Here is a 27,667-nt window from a genome sequence, read left to right on the forward strand (position 1 = left end):
TGATGCCTCCAGAAGTTCTTTTATTGCACAGGATTGTTTTGGCTACCCTGGGTTTTTTGCTTTTCCAAATGAAGTTAGTACCGTTCTTTCGAGGTCTTTTGTTTCCAGAATTTTGCTGGGCATTGCGTTGAATCTGTCTTCCTTTTTTCTTATAAAGTCTTTTGTTTCCTGTGCTGGCCTACTACTTGGTATGAAGTTGAGGATGACCTGAACTTTGGTCTTCCCACCTCCTGCTGGCATCACAAGTTAGCTGCTTCATGGTGCTCAGAATCAAACCCAGGTGTTTATTAGGACAGTATTCTCCCAACTGCGCCCCAGATCCAGTGCCCAGATCTGTCTTCCTTATTCTTTGTCCCAGAATAAGATAACTATGTTATAGCATCTATATTGTTTTGGGTTTTAGAAGCAACCTAAAGATGATTTAAAGCAAGTATATCCCAGCACTCTAGAAGCTGAGTGTTGAAGTTCAAGTTCAGACTGGCTACATACTAAGACCTGGTGACAAAACAAAAAATAAAATAAAATAAAGCATATGAGGATTATGCATAGATTACAGGCAAAGCGTATGCTATTTACTAGGAGACTTAACTATTCAGGGGTTTTATATGGGTGGTGAGAGTCCTGGACTCAACATTCCAGTAACTCAGAATAGACTGTATTTACTTAGTCTCCAGAAGCACCTGCTCTTGGAGACCTCACTTCCACAATAATTACCTTTGATATGCAAAAGTGGTTTCTTTTAGCTGAGAGCTTCTCCGTGTTCACATTGCTCATTACAAACTCGGGGTCAAAAGACCTGAGACTCCCATCCACGCTCTGCACCTGATGAATAAAGCCATTTTCAAGCAGTGTAGAAGGGAAACTGGGCTACACTGAGCGCTGAGGGTCTTCTGTGTTGCGACCCCCAGCCTATAATAATCAATCCGAACGCTTTTAGGGACCGCCACTCGCTAAGGGGCGCCAGAGACGCGGCGGATCTCGTGCGGGAGGCGGGGCAAGTGTCGGGGCGGGAACCTGAGTGGGCGGGGCTTCAGGGCGGGGCGTCGGCAGGCGGGTCCCGGTGCCAGGTGCGGTTTGGTCCTCCCCGGGCGCCGTAGGCGGTGCATCCTTCTTGCAGCAGAGGCAAAGACAACCTCCTCTCTAAACCGCAAGCGGGCGCGGACCTGAGCTGCTGCTACCGGCTGGTCCTTCCCCTGGTGTCCGCGCCCGGAACCATGGCGGCGCTGGCGGGTAAGAAAGGGCCACGCCGTCCTGCCCACCGCTCGCGGGTTTCTGGCTGGCTTGATCCTCTTGGGTCCTGGCAGGGTGGGAGGACCGAACTTGCTCGGGACTTAGAGGTCCTGGGACTCTGGAATTAGAGTGGGTTGTCCTGCAGACTGAGGGCTCCTAGTGGCCTGCGCGTGGGGAGCTTCCCACGAGGTGGGTCCCCGGGACTGCAGTCGGGGCAGGTCTCCAGGTTACGGAAGCCGACGGCAGAGATTCTCTGTGATGGGCGAGTCTGGAATGGGAAGTACAGGGTCTTCTAGGGTTCAGGATATGAGATTCCGAGTTATTCTGGGTCCTGGGTTTTCTGTAGATCCAAAGTTCTTAAAGGTGTCTTTGGAGCCAAGGATTTTTGGAGGGTCCTGGAAATAGGAGTATAGAGCTTAAGATGTGGACTGTGGAGAAGAGAGCGAACCCTTTTCCCGAGGCGCAAAGCTCGCCACATCATGTGGAGAAGTTTCAAGTCTTCTCAGGGGACTTGTTGAGTCCTCAGTGGTCTCGGAAGCCAGCGGGGCACCCTGAGAGGAAGGGTTGTAGGAAGGTAATTTCAGAATTGGTTTGGCTGGGTCTGAAGTCCCTTCACGCATCACCTTGCAGCTTCCTGCCCTGCGGCACCAGGAGCCTTCTGCTGCCTGTTTCCCAGCCACCTGTGTGAATGGTTCAATTTCTGGGTCTACCAGTGTCGATTTTCAAAAGCTTTCCAGAAAGGCCAAAGGAGAATTTTAGGAGTGGGGGAGGGACTGGATAGCTGCCTCCACTTCCTGGCTTTCGGGCCTGTGGACAGTCACTTCCTCCATCCTGAATTCAAGGACTGGGCCGCCAGTGGGTCACTTCCTCTCTATGGGAGCATGGGATTTTTGTTTTCATTGGTGATAATATGCTCTGGAGAAAGAAAGAACCGGGCGGAAATGCCTCTGTCTTGCCCTTTAGTTATTTTTTTTCCCTGCCTGGTTGTGGTGGTGCACACCTGTAATCCCAGCACTAGGAGAATTGCTTGGTCTGCGTGTGGAGTGCTAACTAGATCAATCTGGAATACAGAATAAGACCCTGTCTCTAAATAAATAACTCATTTTTAAAAAATGAGGCCTGTCGTTAGTAACACATGCCTTTAATTCCAGCAGTCGGGGGGCAGAGGCAGGCAGATCTCTGTGAGTTTAAGGCCAGCCTGGTCTACATAGTGAATTCCAGGACAGCCAGAGCTACACAGTGAAACCATGTCTCTCTCTATAAAAAACAAAACAAAGCAAAAATGAGTTGGGGATTGGGAGTTGCAGTTCAGTTGGTGGAACACAGGACTTCATCCCCAGCACTGCCTAGACGTTTACAGGACGCGTGCCTGCATTCCCAGTGCTCAGGAGGATCAGAAGTTCAAGGTCATCCACTGCTACGTGGGGACTGTGAGGCCAGCCTGGGCTAAACAAGAGATCCTGTGTTTGTGTTTATGAGGCTGGAGAAATGGCTCAGAGGTTAAGGTGTGTGCTGCTCGTGTAGAGGACCAGAGCTTGGCTCCTGACATCCGGCTGCTTCTCAATTCTGCTACCCCAGAAGACCCAACACCTTCTGCCCTCTACAGTGCCTGCACTCCCATGGCGTGTATCCACACAGAGCGCACACAGAAATAAAATCGGTCCCTTAATTTACAGATGTGTTCTTCAGCTCAACTGACTTTCAGTGACTTCTTTTTATTTATTTGTTTTATTTTTTTGAGGCAAGGTTTCTCCTTGCAGCCCTGGCTGTCCTAGATCTGTCTGCCTCTGCCTCCTGAGTGATGGGATCAAAGGTGTGCACCTTGGTGACTTCTTCTAACCGCTGTAGAGTCTCAACTTTGATCTTTGATTCCCAGAAATTTGTGAAAGAATTTAGCCATTTTTGATTTGTGTGTGGTTCTAAGGATGAGTCCAGGGCCCGGTGTGAGCTAGCTGAGCACTCTGCCCCTGAGCTACATCCTCAGCACCGTTTAAACCTCCCTGCATTTTAACTGAAGCATTCTTTTATGTGCATGCCTGCATGTGCACACATGTGCCTCTTGCATGCCTGGTGCCTGCAGAGGCCAGAAGATCCTCTCGGACTGGAGTTACTGATGGATGTAAGCACCGTGTGGGTGCTGGGTATTGAACTCTGGTCTCTGCAAGAGCATCTAGTGCTGTCGCTATTTTTCTGTTTCAGGACAGCAGCTCATTGTTACATTGCTTAGGTTGGTTCTCCCTCAGTCTCCTGGGCACTGCACCTGCTGAAGTGGCAGGCAGGCTTTGTTTGTTTTTTAATAGGTGAGGGGATGGAACCTGAGGTCTTGCACGTGCTAGACAATGACTCTACTATTGGGCTCTATCCTCAGCCCTGAAAGTGGCTTTACTTTTTTATTGTTGTTATCATGTATTTATTTTTGTTAAGGAGACTTTAGGCCTGAAGTGCCTTGTTCACAGGCCATGACTCTGTTTTGCGGTCTCAGTTTAGTGTTTCATCTCTTCTGCATTACCAGCCACAGAATAAGGTTGTCCAGCGAGTCCGAGAAGGAAGTGGGGCCTGGAACTTACTTGTTCCTTCTGTTCAGATACATTCTCGGACACCTCGCATTCCTGTGTAACAGGAGAATCAACGACAAGGAAATCAAATATTTACCAAGTGCCTGTGAAGTCTTTGGAACTGGCTAGGCCAAGTTTTACCTCTTACAAATTTTAACAGATGCCAGAGCCAGGAACGACATTTGAGACTATGTGCCGTCTCCTCGTTTTACATCTGAAGAAACTGAGGCTCCAGGAGGAAAACAGGCTTGTCCAGGGTCGGCCAGGACATAGGGAGACATCTGGAGGCAGCAACCTACAGACCCTTAGAAAATACCCGTGGAGTAGCCGAGGGGGCAGCTCAGTTGGTGAGGTGCTGCAAGCATCAGGATCCCGGTTTGATCCCCAACCCCCTTTAAATAGCCAGATGTGGTGCTCGTATATAAGCCTGGTGCTGGGGAGGCGGAGACAGGTGGACCCCTAGCTGGACTGGTTAGCCCCAGGTCCTGGTGAGAGGCTTTGTCTCAAAGAAACAAGATGTCTGGGACTGCTCAGATGGCTGTCAAGCCTGAAGACCTGAGTTTGGTCACCAGAAGCCTAGCTAATTTCTGTAAGTTGTATTCGTATTTGGTGGTGTGCACATCGTTACCCCTCATAAATAAATAAATGTAATCGAGACAAACAAAAACCAGAGTGAGTGGTTCCAGGATAATAACATGCAAGGCTGACCCCATGTATACTCATGCAATGCCCATGCACCCTAATGCATGGACATGCACCCATGTTCACGTGCACACACTGAAGTAGCTGTGGAAGTGAATAATCCGTGGTTTGTGGCTTTTGAGAAACTTGATGCCTGGTCAGGGTAATTAAGAAGATGGAAATCCAGATGCATTGCTGCAAAGCCTCTGTGTGATAATGGAATGTCAGAAGTTGTGTTCGCATGTTTAGCCATGAGTGGCAAAGCAGGAGGCAGGATAGGACAAGCCCCTTCCTCTGTGGAGTGTGTGCTGATGGCAGCTAGACATTAAAACCTGAGCGCGTCATCAGGACAGGTGCTCTGAAAGTCAGAGGGGCGAGGAGCAATGGGCGGTCAGTAGGTGTGCTCGCAACCGTGAGAGTGGAAATACGGCAGTGTGCTGAATGGCTGCCAGTCTTGGTCAGGCATGGGACCAGGGACACTATGCGTGTGGAGGAGTGGTGTCTGTGTATGTGTGCATGCATGTGTGTGTGTGCATGTGTGCACGTGTGTGTATGCATGCGTGCGTGTGTGTTGGGAACTGATCACAAGTGCTAGGCACCAATGTTCCCAATGAGCTGTGCCTTTAGTACCAGAGAATACTTCTTGAAGGCAACATCTGAGAAATAGTAGATGGTTTTTGTTGTTGTTTGTTTTAATGTGAGAGGAATGAGAACATAACAGTGAAGAAACCATAGAGTGACTTTCAATCTTCAGAACGAATGGGAGTTGGGGAGACCGTGAAGCAGGAGGCTGGGGTTGGCAACTGTGGAGTGTTTAGTAGCAGGCTAGGGACTGTGGAGTTTTCCAGCCCACAGCCGACACTCTGGGGTTAGGCTCATAGACGTCATGGCATGGGCACAGGATGCCAGTCTGCAGGTGGGTACAGTGGCCTCTGACACGAGGTGTTAGTGGTAATAAAGGCAGCACTGACCGGTAGGAGGTGCCTCATGGCATCGGTAGGGCAAGGTGACTTGGGTGGCCCTCGATGTGCGGTGAAGACACCAGGGTCGGACCTAAGATAATCACAAGATATTTAACTTCACTAAAACCCATCATGTTCGGATGCTCAATTGGGGCCTCCACATCCATGATGGGTTTTTTGTGTTTTCTGGTGATTATAAAATCCATCATGGGGGCTGGAGAGATGGCTCAGTGGTTAAGAGCACTGACTGCTCTTCCAGAGGACCCGGGTTCAATTCCCAGCACCCACATGGCAGCTCACAACTGTCTGAAGATCAGTTCCAGGGGATCTGACACTTCACACCAATGCACATAAAATAAGGTTAAATAAACCATAAAAATATTTTTAAAAAAATAAAACCCATCATGTTTAGGATGCTGATTGGGGCCTCCACATCCATGATATGTTTTTTTGTGTTTTCTGGTGATTACCATGCCAGGGCTGGCTCTGGTCAATGAGCCCTGGAAGAGGTCTTTTGAGACATATTAGGGAAGGATGGGGACTGCCTCTATGTATCCTGTCGCTTTGATACTTCAGTGAGACTGTAGCAGTCACAGGTCTTCCTGTGGTTACACTTCCGTAGCGGTGGGAGTCACATCCTTTATCAGTTTTCAGCTGCTAACAGCTGGGACAGGAGACCTCACCTACCTCCCTTAGCGCATTCCTTGAACTTCACCCTGAGATTCTATTTGATGAGGTAACTTTCCTCCTCTAATCCGATGGATCAGAAAAGAAAGTCTAAAACACCTTTAATCCCAGCACTCCAGAGGCAGGTGGATCTCTGAGTTCGAGGCCAGCCTGGTCTACAGAGTGAGTTCCAGGACAACCAGGGCTACATAGAGAAACCCTGGCTCTAAATAAATAAATAAATGAAAGGAAGTCTAAACTCTAACCAACACCATAGGTTTGGAGTCTGATGGTATGGTCCTGACCTCTGATTGGCTAATCCATACTTGACTAGTGCTTAGGATGCTGCAGATTGGTGAGGACTCAAAGCAATTCTGTCATCGACAATAGGTAGGGAACTGCTGAATGAGAAACCGTGAATTAAGTAACTGGGGTTCTCTGATAAGAGGTCCGTTGTGGGGCTCCCCAGATAAGAAAACGCCTGCTCACAGCAAATGAAGTCGGAGTCTGACAATCAGCCAGAGGAGCCTTCGTCCCACTGGTCTGCAGTGCCGACTGTTACTGTGCACAGTTCACCTTGTCCCCAGAACCTGACTTATCTCTGACTTATCCTTCACCCAGGGAGCACTCACCAGGCCCTGCGTGTTTGTGGCCTGCTCTGTGCCTTGCACATCGGCACCTAGAACAAATTCACAGGACTTGTTTTGAAAACATTGGATTTGGGGAGGCAGTCCACTCAGCCCTTTCTCTGGCTAACCTCTGGACATGCTTGCAGGAAGGAGGGGAAGAAGCTCACAGACAGGCCCAGCTTAGAGCCAGGCACCCAAGAGATGTTCACACGGCCATTACTACTTCTAGTCTCCCGTAAGGTTAATCCTGAAAGGTGGTGACTTTATTTAGCCTCCTTAAAAATGAGCAAAGGGACGCTGGGCGATGTTAGCACATGCTTTTAACCCCAGCACTCTGGAGTCAGAGGCAGGCAGATCTCTGTGAGTTCAAGGCCAACCTGGTCTAATACTGAGTTCCAGGACAGCCGAGGCTACATAGTGAGACCCTGCCTTGAAAAAGAGAGAGAAAGAATAAAGGAAGGAAGGAAGGAAGAAAAACCTAAGTGAGCAAGGAGGCTGGAGAGGTGGCTCAATAGTTAAGAGCACTTGCTGCTCTTGTAGAGGACCCAAGTTCTGTTCCCAGCATCCACATGGCCACTCACAATCATTTGTAACTCCAGTTTCAGGGGATCCTGCACCCTCTTTTGGCTTCTGCACTCACTAGGCACACACATGGTGCACTTAACATGTATTTGGACAAATACACCTAAAATGAAAATAAATAAATAAATAATACTTCTTTAAAATGGGGAGAGAAGTTAATAAGGTGGTGCCCATCTGTGATCCCAGTACCTGGGAGGTGCAGGTAGGAGGACCAACCCTGGCCACATAGCCTGGGCTACATGAGACCTTTTCTCAAACCAAAAACAAGCAAATGAAAATTAGGAGAGAGGCTCAGAGAAGGTAAATAATTTGTTCAAGGACATAGAGTCAGTAATGGAGCCAGGTTTTAAATCCAGGTTTTTATTTGGTTTTGTGTGTGTGTAGGTGTGCACCACTTGTAGCCGCCAGAAGAGGGCATCAGATCCCTTGGAACTATAGCTGTAGGAAGTTGTGAACCACCACATGGATGCTGGGAATCAAGCCTGAGTCCTCTGGGTGATCTCCGGCCCTGATTACACTGATGTTTTTTTGATGGGGTGGTGCTGTTGATGACTCGTGTGGAGTGTGTGGAGGTCAGAGGACAACTTGTGGGAGTCAGCTCTGCCCTTCTACCATGTGACTGCAGGGATCAAACTCGGGTGGTCAGGCTTAGCAGCAAGCACCTTTTCTGGCTGAGCCGTCTTGCTGGCCCTTTTCTCTTTTAGTCTAAATGTTACGTGCATGGGGCTGGAGAGATAGCTCAGTGGTTAAGAGCACTTGTGGCTCTTCCAGAGGACCCAGGTTCAAATCCCAGCACCTATGTGATGGTTTACAGTCATCAGTAGGTTCCATGCCAGAGGGATCCAGTGCCTTCTGACCTTCGTGGGCATCAGACACACATGTGACACACACACATGCACATAAATAAATCTTTAAAAATTTTCATGTGTATATGTGCATGTCTGTGCTGTTTACATGTGGGTGCCTGTGGAGATCAGAAGATGTTGGACCCATGGAGCTGGAGTTAACAGGCAAGTGAGCTACCTGAACTGGGTGCTGAGAACCAAACTCGAATCTTCTGGAAGACCTGCAAGTGCTTTTAACCACTGAACCACCAGTTGAGCCCTGGAGTCCAGCTCTTAGTTCCAGTTCTTCTTGACCCTCACAGATAGACTGAAAAGAGAAAGAAGATAACAACACCAAGAAAGACACCGCCAAGTCTCCTGTCCGTGTCAGTACTCCAACCTGGAAGTGAGAGGCCGGGTGTGGTGTCACAGGCTCTCTGGGCTGGAAGGAGGCATCAGAGCCTTGTACAGAAAAGAACCCAAGGTCTAGAGAAACCCAGGCGCCCCTTTAAAGTCCGTCTATCTTGTATAGTGAGACCCTCTCTGTGGTGACACTTGGTGAGGAAGAAAAGATTTGGGATGCCGGGAGAATATCGGAAGATGGTAATTGTTGCTCCCGGGCCTGTTGGGAGCTACATCATTAAATGGAATCTTTCTTCTTTGGCTGTTCCCCAGAACTGCTGCCCTGCCTACCCTTCAGCTTTGTCCCAGGACAGGTGGGGTTTCTACACCTGATCTGCCCCTTCCCAAAGGGGTCCAGCAGTTACCAGACCTGTTTCACGTTGCCCTGAATTGGCTGCATTTTGTTCCTGGTTCTCACTGTCAGGTGGAACATGAGACAATTCAAAGGGTTTTGTTTTGTCTTCAAACACGAGTCTGGGCTTTGTACGTGTTCGTTCAGGCATCAGGGTCTCTTCCTGCATGTGGATTTCTCACCACCCTGAAGCCTGGGGTCCAATCTGAAGAGATTGTGTTTAGTTTTGAGCCAAGGCTAAGTGGGGACTCTGGGCTAGGGCACCTCACCAAGCCCTCCCACTGAACGACTGTGGTCTGAGCAAGTCTCACATTGCCTGAGGCTCCTCAGGGTAATAAAAACCGCAACTGGCCTGGTGGTCTTGGGCTAAAGGTTGGGGTTCCTGTGGGACCAGCTTTTGGGAGCTCTGTGATGGCAACTCCCCTTTCCTCCAAGTCTGTGTGTCTTTTACAAAAATTAAATGATTCGGTTAGATTATTTTAAAGGTTCTCTTCTCTAAGTCTGCCATGCTGCATGCCAGTATTCCGAGCTACTTGAGAAGCTGAAGCAGGGGGTCATGAGTTCTAGGCCAGCCTAGACAATGTAGCGAGACCTTGTGTCTAAATTAGGGACTGAAGCCCTTCCGCCCTCAGCCATTCCGCTGCCCTAGTGTCTGTCTGTCTAGAGTCACAGATTGTTTGAGTCACAGTACCGATTAAATAGGAAGTCCTGAAGGTGGGAATCCTTATAGTAAGCCATTTGCTACTGTTCTCAGCATTAATCTTCCCTCGTTCCATTTTGTTTTCTTAGAGATGGGGTTTCTCTGTGTAGCCTTGGCTGTCCTGAATTTACGCTGTAGGCCAGGTTGCCTCAAGATCAGAGATCTGCCTGCCTCCTGAGTTCTGGGATTAAAGGCGCATACCTGGTTGCTTCTTTTTTGTTGTTGTTTTGTTCTCTTCTGTTTTTGAGACAGGGTTTCTCTGTGCAACCCTGACTGTCCACAAACTCACAGAGATACCGAGATCTCTGCCTGCCTTTGCCTCCCAGGAGGAGGCAGGTAGATCTCTTTCGAGGGCGACCAGGTCTCCCTGGGGAGTTCTGGCACACCCTGGGCTACACAGTGAGCCCTGTCTTGTGCTCTTTTCTCCGTCTCTCTCGGTCTCGTTTTTTAAATGTATTTTATGTGCATGTGTCTGTGTACTACATGTGTCCCTAGTGCTTGTGGAAGCAAGAAGAGGGTGTCAGATCCCCTGGAACTGGAGTTAGAAATGGCTGTGAACCATCATGTGGGTACTAGGATTTACAGGACTCCCCAAGACTTCATACTATTATGTTGTTCTTGTAGTTCCTGAACTAAAGGTTGCAAAAGAATCGGGATTGTTGGTTTGCGGGATTCTAAGGGGCCATGAAGTTCTGTGCAATGAGGACACTGGAAGAAGGGAAGGAGGTAGGGTATATCTGGGTGTGTATATCTTTCTACCTAATACCATTTATAGGAAAAGCAGTGTGTGTGGGGGGGTGTGCTCGCATGCACACGCGCCTGTATGCCAGCCTATGAAGGCCACAGTGCAGTGTTGTTTTGAGGTCGGGTCTTGTTGCTATGGTTGTGCTGCACATGTGAGCTTCTTGTCTCTCCCTGGAGTCCTGGGGTTTCCAAGTGTGTCGCAGGATTACACTCAGACTCAGGTTGTCAGGCATGCACAGCAGGTGTTTGCCTGCTGAGCCATCTCCATCTCCAGTGATGTAACTGGGAAACAAACCAAGGTCAGGTTCATTCACAGGAGACTTTTCCATAGGTCCCGTGAGCCAGAATACCACTTCAGTGGTTGCCTCGCTGACCTTTGGAGTTCCACTTTGGTAATTTTATAGGTGGCAATTACATCCAACCTTCCGGATGGATTTGCTGCCAAAATATTGTCCGTTCTGTGCCAGACCTATGCTAGGCCCTGGAGGAAAGAGGACCAAGGTACACAGTTTGCCCCTTAGAGTTGCGAGTAAGGGGTTAAGAGAGGCAGAATTTGCACTGCGAGCTGTAATGAAAGAATAGGTTGTGTCGGTGAGTGCAGACAGATGAAACTCGCCATGCCTTTGGAAGCGCCAAGAAAGACATTTAATGAAGAAGGCGTGCTGAACAGAGACGGCAGTTCACAGTGTGAACAGAGGAGAAGGAGTGCTGAACAGAGACAGTAGCTTACGGTGTGGACAGAGGAGAAGGCGTGCTGATCAGAGACAGTAGCTTACGGTGTGAACAGTGGAGAAGGTGTGCTGAACAAAGGCAGTAGCTTACGGTGTGAACAGAGGAGAAGGCAGGCGTGCTGATCAGAGACAGTAGCTTACGCTGTGAACAGAGGAGAAGGTTGCTGAACAGATGGCAGCTTGCGGTGTGAACAGTGAGCGCAAGGGTGTGAACATGGGGCAGGAATGCAGACCATCTTGTAACGAGGCTCCCCTTTGTAAAGAGCAATGAGACATATAGGTTCTTTGTGGTCACTTTGTGAAAGCCTCCCCCATTTTGAGACTTGAGCTCAGTATTCTGGATTGGGTTCCGAGTCCCTGTGTAGTTAAGAATAACCTTGAACTTCTGACTCTCTTGGCTCCAGTCAAGGTTACAGGCTACAACATTCCAGGCATCTGCTTATGTGGGGCTTGAACCTAGGGCTTTGCGGTGCTTGGCAAGCACTGTGTCAGTTGAACTATGTACAGCCCGAGCCCCCATTCCCTCCTTACAGAAATGTTTATCAGAGGACTGTACAGGTCAAGACCTAGGCTTGGTTGGCTCCCGAGTCCTGGAAGTCAGCAGAGGCCAACTTTAACACTGTGTGAATTTTTGTGTCACCCCTTCCATCTCTAGCATTATCCCCCCACACCAGTTCATTTATATTTCCTCAGAGCTCAGTTTAGAAATTACTTCTTCAAGGAATCCTCTTTTTCCCTGCTCCTGTTTTCCCAGTTCTGAATTCACTACGCCTCCATGCCACTGCCCCAGTTATAAACACAATTAGGCTGTTTGAGGGTTGCGCTCTAAACACAGGCTGGAGGCGTAGCTGGCATGGAATAAATATGTCCTCAAATAATGGCCTGAAGGGCATCCATTGAATTTAGCAATAAATGGTCACTTGGTGAGGCAGTTTCAGAGAAATGATGGGTGGATGGTGGATGGCAGTGGACTGTGAAGAAATCGGAAAGTGAGGCATTGAGTGCTACCGGTAAGGTGTAGACAGCTTTTTCCTAGACTGTGAGAGGGAGAAGCGGGAATGGCTGCCGCTGCAGCCATTTCTATTAGGAAAGACTTGCTTATTTAAATGACAATGGAAAGGAGCGGGTGTGGGGTGGGAGGGAGGCAATAACTGAAAGAATGTATCTTCACAGAGTGGTGTAGGGATCTAGAACAGAGGGCCCTGTCAGACAGCCCAGCTCTTGTCCTGAGTCTGACCTGGAACTGAGATAGCCCAGAGTGTGGGTGAGCCAGCAGCTATTGTACAGTAGACTGCTCAAAGGGTAGAGACAGGAAAGGACCCGACACTGTGTCTGGGGAAGGAGGGCATTAGGGGTGAACACTGAGCAGGCACTGACCTAAGAGTCTCCTGTGTGTGTTTGAGGTCTCTCAGGACTGGAGGAAATAGGGCGCGCTCACGAGAGAGGCAGTACATAGAAAGCCTAGGTGCCCTGAGTTTTGGAAACAGACGTTATTCATTCAGAACCAAGGTGTTGTTGAATTGTTCAGTAGGTGGGTAGTCAGGTTAAATCCTATTTCTCCTGGATTATAGAGTAAAAACGAGAGGAAGTACGAGCTGTAGGAGGTAGGAGGATCAGGAGTTCAAGATTACCCTCAGGTACATAATGTATTCTATTACATTAGGCTTCAGAGTAATGACATTTGTAGGGAAGATGAGATGGGCATCTCCTGAACGAATCCTAAAAGGATGTTTTTGTTTGTTTTTTTTTGTTTGTTTTTCAAGACAGAATTTCTTTATAGCCCTGGCTGTCCTGGAACTTGTTCTGTAGACTAGGCTGGTCTCAAACTCATAAAGATCCTCCTGCTTCTGCCTCCTGAGTGCTGGAATTAAAGGTGTGCCCGGCCCCTTAGAAATTTTTTTAATAGATTTATTTGTGTGTGTGCTTGTACTCTGCGATCAATCAAAAGTGTGTTGGGGAGGGGGGCAAGGAGGCCAGAGGAGGGTGTTGGAGCCCCTGAGCTGGAGTTACAGGTAGCAGGGGTGAGCAGCCTGTTGTGGGCGCTGGGAAGCATTAACTGTTTCAAGCAGCCTGTTGTGGACGCTGGGAAGCATTTAACTGTTTCAAGTAGGCTGTTGTGGGCTCTGGGAAGCATTAACTGTTTCAAGCAGGCTGTTGTGGGCGCTGGAAAGCATTAACTGTTTCAAGCAGGCTGTTAAGCCCTGAGAGATTGACTTGGCTGTGGCCCATTTCCATTCCTGGAACCCGTAGTGGAAGGACAGAACTACTCCCAAAAGTTGTCCTCTGACCTCCACATACATACTGCAGCACACGCATATTACCCCCGCCATTCACACACATGCATGCGCACACACATCACACACACAGTAAACATTGTATATACATGTAAGCCCCTCTCGCTCGAGTGGGAGTGTGACTTAGTCATAGGGCACTTCCCTAGCATTCCTGAGACCCTGGGTTTGATCCTCAACGCAAGCACACCACAGATCCCCTCTTCCTCACTGATTCATCTTCTTGTTCAGTGTCTGACCTGGTCTGGGCCTTTGGGGGCTGGAGAGATGGCTCAGTGGTTAAGGGTGCTGGCTGCACTTCTGGAGGACCCAGGTTCAATTCCCAGCACCCACATGGCAGCTCATAACTGTTATGTTAAAGATAAAATGCCGCTGTTCCCTAAGGGGTGCAGCGGCAGAAACTCTGCAGGTCCCCGAGTGGTGGCAGTGGGCAGCAGGCGATGAGACCACACTGCAGCCCCCCTCTCCAAGCAGTGGGTAGGCAGTGGGTCTGCAGTGGGTCCCAAGACCACGGGGTGGGTGAGAGACTGAGACGGATAGGCATGCCAAAGCTACCTCTTTGGGAAAGAGACAGAAAGGAAGAACTCAGGCTGCAGATAGGAAGATCTGCCTGCCTCAGCAGTGAGGGGGGATGGGAGAATCGGCAGGGATTGTCTCTTAAAGGATCAGGACAGACCGTTACATTCCCATCTCTTTTTTATAATTAAAAGGCGGGAGGTTAGGTACAACAGGTTAAAGGAATTAGGGCCGTGGATTCTCAAGACTGCTTCTTGCTTATTTGTGGGTGTCATCTTTGGGGGGAACCTGAGAAGGCAGGGTAGCTGGTCTCTTTGCTCCTGTCTGGTGTTTGTGGTATAGAAATGTCTGGTGTCTCTTACACCTGTTTAAGGTATTGGCAGAACAGAGGACAAAGTTAAGTTCGGGGGGAAAAAAATTTAGGACCAGGGAATTGAGAGGGGTGTGTCTGACCTGTTTAAGGTGGATCCTTCAATTCAGCTCCCTGGAACTCATAAGAACTTTTTGAGATTGTGAAAATTTAAACAGCAGCATACTTATATCAGAATGACTGTGACAGATATTTTTTGCATAATGGAAAGTATCTTTAAGACTATGAAAGTCAGTGTGAGAGAGAATTTTGATAGTGTGCACTTGTCCTCACACCTTTATAACTTGCAGGTACATGCCTTAATAACTTGTATTTGTATTTTGCTGAAATTTGTTTTGTGAGGTTCAGGGAGGAGAGACTCAGGCTGGAAGTTGAAGATGAGCTTGCCTGGATGGGGGGAGTGGGCGTGGCTTGTCTCTTAAAGGGACAGGACAGACCATTACAATAATTGCCTATAATTCCACTTTCAGTGGATCCAGCACCCTCACACAGATATGCATGCAGACAAAACACTGATGCTCATAAAATAAAAATAAATAAATTTTAAAAGGTTTTACTTTTTTTGTTTGTTTGTTTGTTTTGACACAGGGTTTCTCTGTAGCTTTGGAGCCTGTCCTGGAACTAGCTCTGTAGACCAGGCTGGCCTCGAACTCACTGAGATCCGCCTGCCTCTGCCTCCCGAGTACTGGGATTAAAGGTGTGTGCCACCACCGCCCAGCTACTTTGTAGTTTTGAAGAAAAACAATGTATATACACTGAGTACTATTATTTTGACACAACATGCATCACATCTAGATGCATATACATTGTATACACACACATACACATACTAATAAATAATAAGGCCTTTTTAGTATATTCCTTTAATCCCAGTATCCAGGAAGCAGATAGAGGAAGATCTCTAAGTTCTAGGTCATCCCAGTCTACATATCAAGTTCCAGGCCAGCCAGGGCTACATACAGAGACCCTGTCTTAAAAAAAAAAAATTAAAAGAAGGGAAAAAAACAATCAGATTCAGGAAGAATGGTTTATAAACTGATCTGATATGGCACAGGACTGCAATCCTGGCTGATGGGAAGAGTGAGGCAGGTAGATGGGCTATCTCAGGTCCTCTTGTGCTACAGAATGAGTTGGAGACCACTGTGGACATTGTCATAAGATTCTGTCTAAAAAGAGAAGGGCTAAGCTGGTGTGTGTGTGTGTGTGTGTGTGTGTGTGTGTGTGTGGCAGGAGAGGGGTTGCATGCCTTTAATCCCAGCACTCAAGAGGCAGAGGCACACAGATCTTTCTGAGTTTGAGGCCAGCCTGGTCCACAGACTGAGTTCCAAGGACAGCTTGGGCTATTACACAGAGAAACCCTGTCTCAAAAAACCAAAAGAGAGGGAGAGAGAGATGGACTAGTAAGGTATCAGCAGTGGAGTGTTTGTTTAGTATGAACAAACAGGGCCTTGGAACAAATCCCAGGAGCACAGAAAGAGAAAGGAGAATGATTGATGTCCCACCTTGAGGAAGGAGTGGAGAGGGGCAAGTTTCAAATCCTGAGCACTCGTTTAATTTTCCTCTGGGGTACAAAGAAGACAGCCCATACCCTGGCTGCCCCCGGAGTGCTGAGCCGTCCTGATATCCCTGGAGCCTTGCTTTGTCTATTCATGGCCCCTGTGCCTGTGGCAGTCTGGAGTTACCCAGACAGAACAAAGCTGAATACAGAGTGCACAAGGGGGTCTTGTAACAACTTTGCCCCTGTTTCTAGGGTTGACTTAGGTACCATGGCTTGATTTCAGCTGCCTATTTTATTCCATCCCAAGAGTACTGTGTTTTGTTTGGGTTTCCTCTGTTTTGGAGGATCATGGACCTCCACCCGCATAGCCCTGCAACATCCTCTCTCCATCCTTGGAAATCTCCAGTTTTCAAGGCTCGGCTCAAGGCTCCAATTCCTCTGCAGAGACTTTTCTGCCCCTCATTTGAAGGAACAGTATTAATGTGGTGGAACAGAGGGAGTAGAGGCCAGACCTCTGCTTAAATGTTGTTTTACTTCTCATGCACACACACACACACACACACACAAATGTGCACACACAGCCCTCAGCATCAGTTCTCACGCACACACACACACACACACACATACACAAATGTGCACACACAGCCCTCAGCATCAGTTCTCATGCGCGCACACACACACACACACACACGCACACACAAATGTGCACACACAGCCCTCAGCATCAGTTCTCATGCGCACACACACACACACACACACACAAATGTGCACACACAGCCCTCAGCATCAGTTCTCATGCGCGCACACACACACACACATACACACACACACAAATGTGCACACACAGCCCTCAGCATCAGTTCTCATGCGCGCACACACACACACACACATACACACACACACAAATGTGCACACACAGCCCTCAGCATCAGTTCTCATGCGCACACACACACATACACACACACACACACAAATGTGCACACACAGCCCTCAGCATCAGTTCTCATGCGCGCGCGCACACACACACACACACACACACACAAATGTGCACACACAGCCCTCAGCATCAGTTCTCATGCGCGCACACACACACACACACGCACACACAAATGTGCACACACAGCCCTCAGCATCAGTTCTCATGCGCACACACACACACACACACAAATGTGCACACACAGCCCTCAGCATCAGTTCTCATGCGCACACACACACACACATACACACACACACAAATGTGCACACACAGCCCTCAGCATCAGTTCTCATGCGCGCACACACACACACATACACACACACACAAATGTGCACACACAGCCCTCAGCATCAGTTCTCATGCGCACACACACACATACACACACACACACACACAAATGTGCACACACAGCCCTCAGCATCAGTTCTCATGCGCGCGCGCACACACACACACACACACACACACACACACACACAAATGTGCACACACAGCCCTCAGCATCAGTCTCCCATCCATCCGTTAAGAATGCAGCTTGTTTGAGAAGAATAAAACCCAATTGGCTCTGTGAAATCAGCAGTAGCTCTTGGTATACAGGAGTCGGGAAACATGCATTGTCTGTTTGTTCTGTCACCAAACAAAGAGAACTCTACCTCTGAAAGGCTCTACCTTTGAAGCAAAACACGGACGGGTGCTTCTTCTCCAGTGGACTTGCTCTCTAAACAGCGAGGCAGTGTCCATCCGCCGTGGTGTTGCTTAAATGAGTGAGCTCCTGGACCAGGTGATGGAGGTGGGAGACAGTAAAGACAATAGCTTGTGTGAGCCAGAACAGAGCGGTTCTGGGTACAGCTGGGGACAGTCATAGGAAGGAGCTGGGGAGGGGACCCTTTCGCTTCTACTGAAAGGGGAAAAGTGCTGGGTTTTGTTGTTGGTTAGTAGACTTAGGTCTTAGGTTTGGAATTTTTATTTTGGTTTGGTTTCTTGTTTTTTACATTTCTTTGTGTGTGGAGAGGATGCGTGTGCCGTGGTGAAGGCCAGAGGACAGCTTAAGGGAGTAGCCCTCTCCTGCTGTGTGGGTCAGGGGGATCAAACTCAGGTCATCAACTTGGTGACAAGTGCCTTTACCGCCGAGCTGTCTCGCCAGCGTAGTTTTTGTGTAGCCCAGGCAGGCCCTCATGCTCAAAGTCCTGTTTGCACTGAAATTAGAGGCATGTACTATGACACCTACCTATAAAAGGCTGGTTTTATATTAGTTAAAAATAGAAATAGGGCCAGATGTGGTGGCAAACGCCTTTAATCCCAGCACTCAGGAGGCAGAGGCAGGTGGATGTCCTTGAGTTTGAGCCTAACTTGATCTACATATTGAGTTTTCTAGGTCAGCCAAGGCTATCTAGAGAAACCCGTTTTGAAGAGAAAAATAATGGAGTTAGAGATAGAAACAGTCAGTCATTTTAACTGACATTTTAATTTATTGTGTGTGCACATGATTTCAGGAGCACAGAAGAGACCACCATGATCGGAAAGGACCTCCGCTCACGCAGGAGGACAGGCAGCTCGCTTTTTATTGTAACCGGAGCGACTAGTTTTAAATGGATTGCAGCAAAAGACAGCGGGATGGGGCCGGCTGCTGCAGTCACTTAGTTCAGAATGCAGTGAAGGACAGCGGGATGGGGCCCGCTGCCACAGTCACTTAGTTCCAAGAATGCTGCAAGGCCTTAGGACAAACAAGACTTTAACCAGATGGGCATTAAAACATTTGCAGAAAGGTTTTACAAGGTGGAGACGATAAAAAAAGGTTTGAGTTCCTTGTCATACAAGTTTTACCATGTTTGATAGAGAAGACTAATATTTAATGTTTATTACACACACTGTGGCATGTGTGTGACAGAGGACAACTCACAGGAGCAGGTTCTCCGTCCCCCATGTGGGTGCCTGGTCACCCAGGCTGATCCCTTTACTCGCTGGTCTATCTCAGTGGCCCAGTCAGAGCCATTGTTTTTTGTTTTTTTTTTTTTTTGGTTGAGATTACTTTTGAAGTCAGAAATTCCCTTCCCTGCAAGTGTTTAGCAGCGGTCTTGTGGAGGGGTGGACCAAGCATGGATAGAGCCTAATTCCTTCAGCCGGAGCTTCTGTTAACTCGATCTTATTCCACATGACTGAGATTCCGGTCCTTTGCTTCCTGCTACTTAGGGACTGACTGTCTTGGTTTTGTGTTCAGGTGAGGAAGCCTGGAGGTGCCGGGGCTGTGGGGGCTATGTTCCTCTGAGCCAGAGACTGTACAGGACGACCAGTGAAGCCTGGCACAGCTCCTGCTTCCGGTAAGTACTTCTGCCCTCCTCCCCTCACCGCCATCCTGTGGCCCTGCACTGTTTTCATGTTTGGAAAAACACAGTTTTCTGGCCCGAGAACTTTAATCTCAGTTGGGCATTAGGGGCAGGGAGAGGATTGCGCCAAGGAGGAACACCCCTGAGGCCAGATTAAAGTGCAGGAGCCACAGGTGAGTCGAGGACAGCTAGAGGAAGGGGGGCTGTCTAGGGTTTCTCCAACGCCCTCACCTTAGGGTGTGGGAGCAGACCAGAGAGAGTGACTGTCCCCATGGCCACACCACTGGCTATGAGGTGCCTCGTGAGTGTCATCTCTGTCCCGCAGGATGCCTCCCTGTGGCCCTCCTTTGTGTGACTTTTTTTATTGCTTCCAGATTATTATTGAAGCAGCTCAGTTTCTTAATAATGACAGTGTCAGAGCAGGCAAGAAGGTACTTGCCACCAAGTTCCATGCTCGGGCCCTTGTGGTGGGACAGCTCTGAGCAGTGGTCCTCTGACCTCACATGCACACCAACCAGACAGACAGACAAATAGATGTTTTTAAATATTACAGGCTCCAAAGCCACATTTGTTCCTGCTTTCTGGGGCTCAGTTATCTGGAACTAGAGATGTTCCTAGGGACCCCAGTATGCAGTGTTTAGTAGACACCCACTGAACACTGATCTCCTTTCAAGGGGAGGAGCCTTGTTTTTGCAGACAACAGTTCTAGCCCACAGTCATTCTGAACTGGTGGATGAGGTACTGTCCCCTCCAGAGGCGGGGTGAGAGTGTGTCGCCCCTAGGCTCGTGTCCTGAGAATGAGATGGATGTTGACAAGAGAACACGTGCTGTGTATTCTGGCTGCCCACACAGCTCTCTGTGCAAAGCTGGTGTCAAATAATTTAAGGGTCCTTTAAGCCCTTGCCTCTCTCCACCCTCCAGGTTCAAGGTGGGGGATGGCCTGGAGCGATTTGACTGCCAAAGGGCTGGAGATGGACCAGTGTTTTCCTGTTCTTTAGGTCCAACCCAGACTTCTTGTTTTGTTCACAGTTCTCATTGCCTTAGCTCCTCCTCCCTCTGCTCCTGGGGAAGTGGATTCTGCCTTTTCTGTGCTATGTTATATGCTAGAGGCAGAGGTTAGCAGAGCCTTAAGGGGCCTGTAGGAAAAGCCTTTGGCTAGTTAGTGCTTTCATTTCAGAGCTGAGGCCAGCCTTGCTTTGGCCTCTGACCCACACAATTTGTCCCTGTCCACATTCCTATCAATATTGTTTTCTGTTCGGATCAGCAGAGCATGGTAGAACAAGCTAGTGCTTGTTGTTCCTTCCTTCCTTCCTTTCGTTCGTTCGTTCTTTCTTTTGCCCCGGCCGTCCTAGAACTTGCTCTGTAGACCAGGCTGGCCTCTCACTAAACATATGCTAGTTCTTGTTATTTCAGATGGCTAGAAGAGGCTACCTGTTAAATCTGTAGCCTCTCACACTGAAGATTAGAAGACCGCTCAGGGTTGCTGGGCCGTGGACGACAAGGGCTGAAACCCTTTGAAGTTTTGATCAGATGTTTGCTTGTGAGGGTGTGAGGAGAACTAGACCTAGGGCGGGGTGGCGTGCATGTCATTCCAGCTCTCAGAAAACTAAGATGGAGGATTCTGAGTTTGAAACGAATCTGGGCTACAAAGCAATACCCTTACCTTAAAAAGACAAAAGGTAAATCTTGTTAGCACGCAGATGACCACATAAGGCTGCAGGCTCTGGAGTGGGACGGCAAAGCTCTCAGAGCCTTTCAAGGTGTCCTGTTGCCTTAGATAAGACCATTACTCAGCTCTCAGGCTCATTGCGGGTAATCGATACTCTAAATTACTCTGCAGATAATTTGCCCATAAAAAAACACCTTAATAACTAGTAGCTGTCTCTTTCTGTTCTTGGCCCTTTGTCGGAGTTTCTGGAGGGTGGCTTTGAACTGCTGCGGTGCAAAGATCACCGGGTGGGGGTGGAGGATGGGGACTGGTGGGGGTGGGGACCGTGGGGAGCAGGTGGGGACTGGGGGGGTGGGTAGGGGGGCTGGCAGATGGGGACTGGTGGGGGTGAGGACCGTGGGGGGCAGGTGGGGACTGGTGGGGGTGGGGACTGGGGGGAGGTGTGGAGGGGCTGGTAGGTGGGGACTGGTGGGGTGGGGGTGGGGACTTGGGTCGTGGCGGGTGGCAGGTAGAGCATCTGCTCCTGTTGATGACTGCTTTGCCTTGAAGATAGCTCTGTAATGGACTCTTCTGAAGGAGACCGGCTCTCACCGGGAGCTTTCTCATGGTAGAAGTGGGATACCCTCCCGCAGAGTATGCTCACACGCCTCCGGGAGGGTTGCTGTCTTTTAGATCCAGTTTTACTTTTGCCCAAATCAGAGAAAGCTCCTCAGGCCTAGGAATGAGCATTTTTTGACCTCAGGGGCAAACTGGGCTAAGGGGAATGTGGGGCTAAGGGGTTTGAACAGTCCTTTACAGTCTTCCTACCCAGCCAGCCCGCCTGCAATCTGGTTTAGAGTATGTGGTGTGGGCCCGCTGGGGCAGGACCTTCCCTTTGTGGCTTTCAGAAAAGTTCATTCTTTATGACTTCCTTCTAGGCTTGCTCTTCCTAGCTGGGCCATAGAGGTGGGCAGTCCTTGGGCTTCCCACAGGTCAGGGAACCCTGATTGCTCTTCGAGCAGATGAGGGAGGGGGACTTGATCGGGGGAGGGGGAGGGAAATGGGAAGCGGTTGCGGGGACGAGGCAGAAATCCTTAATAAATAAATAAATTTAAATAAAAAAAAAAGAAAAAAGAAAAGTAAGGGACATGTGTGTCCCATCCCCCTGCTCCCCATCCCTCACCACCACACACACCTTGTAACTGGGCGAGGCTGGATTGAATGAACAGGTTGTTGGGGTTGCTCCCCCCCTCCCCCTTCCCTCACTGGTTCCACCTTGATCTGGAGTGACATCTGTCGGCCCACCTCTGAGAGGCTTCCCCTAGGTTCAGGGATGTCCACCTGGTGGGCCTCCTGGAAGTAGCTCAGAGCATTGGCACTTGGCCAGGATCCTTCTGAACTATCAGAGACATGGCTGACCAGCCCTGCCCTCGTTCCTTTTCCCCTTTAAACTGTGAGCGCCTCTGACCTGCTTTTCTTTGAAGAATGCCACTGAGTCTAAATCTGGAGCTGTTCTCTCTGAAGCTCCTGGCCTGGGTGCCTCCTGGGGCGAGAGAGGAACCCAAACACACGCTGGCAGCTGAAATTAGCATGTGAACTGTGAATGGTGACCTGGCTGGCCTGCCTGTCTCTCTTGTCCATCTCCCCCTCTTTTTAAGACAGTCTCATGTCCCAGGTTGGCCTTGGACTGGGACTGCAGGTATGGACCACCATGCCTGGCTTATGCTGTGCTGATTGAGCCAGGGTTTCCCGTGTGCCATGCGAGTATTCTACCAACTGACCTACATCTCTAGCCCTTTTAAAATTTTTGAGAGAGCGTTTTGCAGCGTAACCCAGGCTGGGCCTCAAACTCCTTCCTGTTTCAGTGTCCTTAGCTTTGGGATTACAGGCGTGCCTACCCTACCCGCCTCTTGGTGACTTTGTGGTTGTTCCGTTGTTGGGGATTGAACCCAGGGCCTTACATACTGCACAGTGTGCTCTACCACTGAGCTATCTGGAGACGAAGTTGTCCAGTCTATGAGCATCTCGGGCTGGCCTCAAATTTGAGAGCCTCCTGTTTAAGCCTCTGGAGTTCTGGGAACGCATTACCACAAGCTAGCTCTCAGATTTCCGGATTCGCTCTTACCACAGGCGGTCAGCCTTGTAAGCAGGGTCCTGGGAGAAGGAGGAGCAGCTGTTAGTCTTTCATGGCCCTTACTGAATTGCTGTTTTTGGAACTGGTTTCTGGCTGAATTAACAAAAGGAATTCACCACTCCCAGGGCCCTGGAAACTGTCCAGCCTCTTTTCTCAGGATGACAAGCACAGACTGAACTGTGTCTTGTAAGAAGTGTTTGACAAGGCCTGTGCTCTGGGAGGGCTAATGCCACTCTCTGCTCCGCTTGTGACCTTAAAAATGTCAGCGAGGAAATGGCTGAGAATCCGAAGCTGTAGTGGAGCAGATCGCCTGGCAAAGGAACTTTCTGAACTGCCAGACCATACTCTATGTAGGTGTGGTATCCTACTTCCAGTTCTAGGAACCACAAATTAGCACCCATGCCAGGCACTGGCTTAGCATTTTACAAGCATTGTGTTATTTAATCTTGGAGATAACTCAGTAAATGAATTACTTGTCTTACCTTTGAAAGTGGACAGCTGAGGAGTGTTCGTACGCACCTATAATTCCAGCACCTGAGAGGCTGCCCCGGGGGGCTGTGAGCCTGAGACCAGCTGAGCTGTGCAGTAAGACCTTGTCTTAAATGCAAAAGGCAGAACCAAACCAGGCGCGGTGCCTTCTGCCTGTAATCTGAGCACCGAGGCAAAAGTATCATGAATTCTTGGCTACCGAGTGAGACCCTGCCTCAAAATGAACAAATCAACAGATGTAAATGCATTTAAATTGCTATTTGCCTCTGTTTAGAGAAGCGAGAGTTATCTGCTAAAGTTGTGCAGCCGGTTAGACACCCACCCATCTGGGATCTGAACCCAGGCATCTGCTGTCATGAACCTTGGCATTGCTGAATTCTGGCTATGTCATTTAACCTCACTTCTGCTTCTGTAAGGGGGAGGGGGGCACACCACTTGTGTCAGATAACCTTGAAGTCTTCTTGCCCTCCCCAGCGCCAGTTCTACCTGCAGCTAACTCTCTGCCTTGGGCTCCTGGGGCCGCAGGTTATAGAGCAACTCCGCCCTCTGCTGTTCACTGCTGGTGCTAGCCCCGGCTTCAATTCTGGCTGTGATGACTCAGGAAAGAGATTGTTTATCCAGTTTATCTTTGAGGAAATGAGGCACAGGCAGGTCACCAAAGCTAACTGTTGGATGCTGGCTGGAGCCGAGCCTGCATGACAGAAAGGAAGGAAGAACAGACACCTGACCCCTCTTTGTCCCCCTTGAGTCTCTGGGATGTGGCAGTCTGTGGCCATCAGTGTGCCTTCATCCTGCACTGCTCTTTGTGAAGTGAGGAGGCCTGCTGTCACTGTCCGACAGAAGTGAAGAGGTGGAAAGAGATAGGGGGACATTTGTGGACATTTGGTAGGCTCTACACTAAGAGCTTTCTCATCTGATATAACACTCATGGTCACCTCCACCTTACACTAAAACAGAAAGGCCTGGGAAGAATAGTTGACGTGTGTGTGTGTGTGTGTGTGTGTGTGTGTGTGTGTATAACATGGTCTCTGTCTTTCTGGGACTGGCTTAGAATTAGCTACATAGTCCAGGCTGTCCACAACCGCAGCCACACTTCCCAGCTTCCTGGTGCTGGGATTCTCCATCTAAATCATCACACCCAGCTTTTGGCTTCCATGACATTCCTCATGCCCCCGTTTTCCGCATGCCCAGCCTCTGTCAGTTTTTGTTTGTCTTTTTTTTTTTTTTCAGATTTAGTTAGTTAGTTAGTTAGTTTTGAGGTTTGGTCTTATTATATAGCCTGACCGTCCTGGAACTCACTCTGTATACCAGGTTGTTCCTGCCTCCCAAGGGCTGGGATTAAGGGTGTCCGCCACCATGCCTGGCCCAGGGTTTATGTTTATTATTTGTATTTGTGTGGTTGTGTGTGTGTGTTTGTGTGTGTGTGAGCATATGTACCACATGGGTGGGGATGCCCTCAGAGGCCAGAAGAAGGCATTGCATCCCCTGGAGTTGGAGTTAAAGGTGCTTGTGAGACACCTGATGTGGCACTGGGAACTAAACTTGGATCTTCTGGAAAAGCGGGCAGTGCCCTTAGCTCCTAAGTCATCTCTAGCCTTGGCCTCTCAGCTCTATCTCCAGCGTACACTGTTTATGAATGTATTCACTTTATTCTGTCTCTTATTCTCCTGCCCCATCCCAAGCTGTCCATCTCCCCTCCCACTCTCCCACCTCCCAAGCCACTCATTCTCTCCAGAGCAGCCGAAGTGTGTGACTCACAGAATATCTGAGAGGAGATGCCCTACCAGTTAAGAGCATAGACCGCTCTTGCAGAGGACCTGAGTTGGGTTGCCAGCACCCATGTCAAGGAGCTCCCAACTTCCTGCACCTCCAGGTGCAGGGGACCTGGCATCCGTGCCCTCCGCAGGCAGCTTACTCACCTGCACATGCTCACCCACACACACAATTAAAACTAAAATAGCCAGGCAGTGGTGGCGCACACATTTAACCCCAGCACTCAGCAGGCAGGGACAGGTGGATCGCTGTGAGTTTGAGGCCAGCCTGGTCTATAGAATGAGTTTCAGGACAGCCAGAGCTCTTTAATGCAGAGAAAACCTGTCTCAAAAAAAAAAAAAAAAGAATAAATCTTGAAAAAAATCTGGGAACTGGAAAGATGGCTTGGAGGTTAAGAACACTTGCAGAGGCCCCTGAGTTCAATCCCAGCACCCACATGACAGCTCACAGCTGTCTGTAAATCTAGTTCTAGAGTTCTGACACCCTCTGCTGGTCCTCTCTGTGCTGTACACTTGTGGTACAAATACATTCATTCAGTTGCAACTCTCAGAAACACATTAAAAACAAAACAAACAAAAAAACGGGTTGAGGCTGCCGCTCTGTGGCAGAGTGATCGCCTGGCATGCACAGGGCTCCCCAGTGTTGAAAAGGATCTGCACATGCTCTGTTCTACTGTCTTCCACAGCGGTGTGTGTCCAGGGCCTCCTGCTTTCTGCACTTGAACCCCCCTGCTTTTCCTGCTGACAATGCTTGTGTTGTTCTGTGCCCTGGGCCTGGAATGCCAGCTCCCTCTTTTTGCCTCATTAGCTTCTGCTCATAGGTCAGGTCTGTCCCTGGATGGCTCAGGGACCGGTATTCCTCACCCTTGAAGGATACTGCTCAGTTCCCCATCCGAGCTTTCAGTTTCATCTGACGCGTCTCTTGAAGTTTTAGATTTGTGCAATGATTTCCTTTATGGTACCCTGTGACTTCTCATGGTAAGGGACCTCAGGGACTTCTGGGCATTTTGTCCCTCATTGTGTCACCACCGACACATCACTGGTATAGGAAACAAGTCGTTGAAAGAGTTGCCTGAGCTGTGATGTAAGTGCGGCCTTTCCTGCACTTCCGCTTTTCCACATCCTTCCCTTAGCGGGCTGTGGCTGCGATTCCCGTAAATGGCAGGGAGGAATTGGGCCAGACACTGGGCTCTGGAGAATTGTGAGGTCAGGTAAGAAGATAAGCCTGTCTTCTGCCTTCAGAGGGGCTAGCCTGCAGTGAAGAGACCCGAGAGCCTGTTCTCCAGCAGCCTTGAGCTGCGTTTGTAGGTACAGCCCAGACAGGAGCAAGTCCTGGGTGCCTGGGATCTCTGGGAAGAATGCAGTAGGGAAAATAAGTCCAGCTGCTCTAATCCACACCAAGTCTAAATTGTTTAGAATGTGCAAACTCTCAGTCCCAACCAGTAGTAAGCTACTTTGTTGCTCGGCAGTGTTACTGTTACCTTTGGGTCAGGGGTAGGGGAGGGTAGGGTATCTCTAGCTCAGTGGTAGACTATGTACCCAACATGCACAAGGCTTTGAGTTCGGTCCTGAGCACTGCTAAAACAAAATAATTTACCTGCAAAGTACGGCACTAGCTGAAGATACTGCCGAACATAGAGTGGAAACAATGGAATACTTGAATGGCAGCTTTGACTTATGCCGTAGCTGGCTTGTGGTGGGGATGGCGAATACACGGCAGTTCTTTAAGAAAATGAAGCTTGTGCCTATGATCAGCCCATGAGAGCAGCAACATGTGGTAAGGCCAGACTCCAGGGGCACATCCTGGCTGTGCCCTGACTGGCTGCGCACTGCAGGTACTTTCTGTGACTTGTTGTCTCCCCTCCTATTTCCAGGTTCCGTGCTCAGACTTCAGTTGTTAATTCATTCCTAACTGGAGATCTAACTTGTGTCCTATCCGCTAGTGTTACAGTGTGGGGGGTGCACAAGTGAAATAGTGCGTGTGGCTCTGGAAACGGGCCTTGTACATTCCCCTGGTGTGCTTTCTATTGCTGCAGTAGACACCAGGACCAAAAGCCACCTGGGTTTATTTCATCTCATGCTTCCACAGTACAGCCCGTCACTGAGGGGAGTCAGGCCCGGAACCTGGATGCAGGAACTGAAGCGGAGCAAGGAGGAGCTCTGCACGCTGGTTTTTTCCCAGGGCTTGCTCAACCTGCTTTCTTTTATAAGCCAGGACCAGCTGCTGAGAGGTGGCGCCACCCACCGTGGATGGAGCCCTCCCACGTCAGTCATTAATGAAGAAAATGCTCCCACAGACTTGTCTACAGGGCAATCTGAGGAAAAGTGTTTTATCAGTTGACACTAAAGATAAGTCCTCTTCAGCTACATAGTGAGTTGGAGGCCGGCCCGGGGGTTGCTATGGCTTGAATCCTAGAACTCTGTCTAGGGCAACAAGGAAATGAAGAAATGACAGACACATGTACTGAAAAGTTGGGGTAGGGTGGACTGGGCTCCCGTGTGTTTATTATATAGGGTTGGACAGAGAGGCACTGTTATTCTATATAGCTGAACAAGGGAGTGGGGTTATTATATACAGATAAACAAGGAGGCAG

The 27,667-nt window shown here is 49.2% G+C and overlaps 1 protein-coding gene across 1 annotated transcript in view; it reads left to right on the plus strand.

The window, feature by feature from the left end:
• Window positions 1–1,105: 1,105 nt before the first annotated feature.
• The window catches only part of LOC121436566 (LIM domain kinase 2), a 68,350-nt gene continuing 41,788 nt past the window's right edge, over window positions 1,106–27,667 (plus strand). Inside the window, exons 1-2 of the mRNA XM_041636569.1 lie at window positions 1,106–1,230; window positions 18,925–19,024. Coding sequence (XP_041492503.1) covers window positions 1,215–1,230; window positions 18,925–19,024 — 116 coding nt within the window. The 5' untranslated portion in view covers window positions 1,106–1,214. The remainder of the gene's footprint in view (window positions 1,231–18,924; window positions 19,025–27,667) is intronic.

Source organism: Microtus oregoni, unplaced genomic scaffold (assembly GCF_018167655.1).
Source record: "Microtus oregoni isolate MIOR12 unplaced genomic scaffold, Mior012 000049F_ref0000343, whole genome shotgun sequence".
Classification (NCBI taxonomy): domain Eukaryota; kingdom Metazoa; phylum Chordata; class Mammalia; order Rodentia; family Cricetidae; genus Microtus; species Microtus oregoni.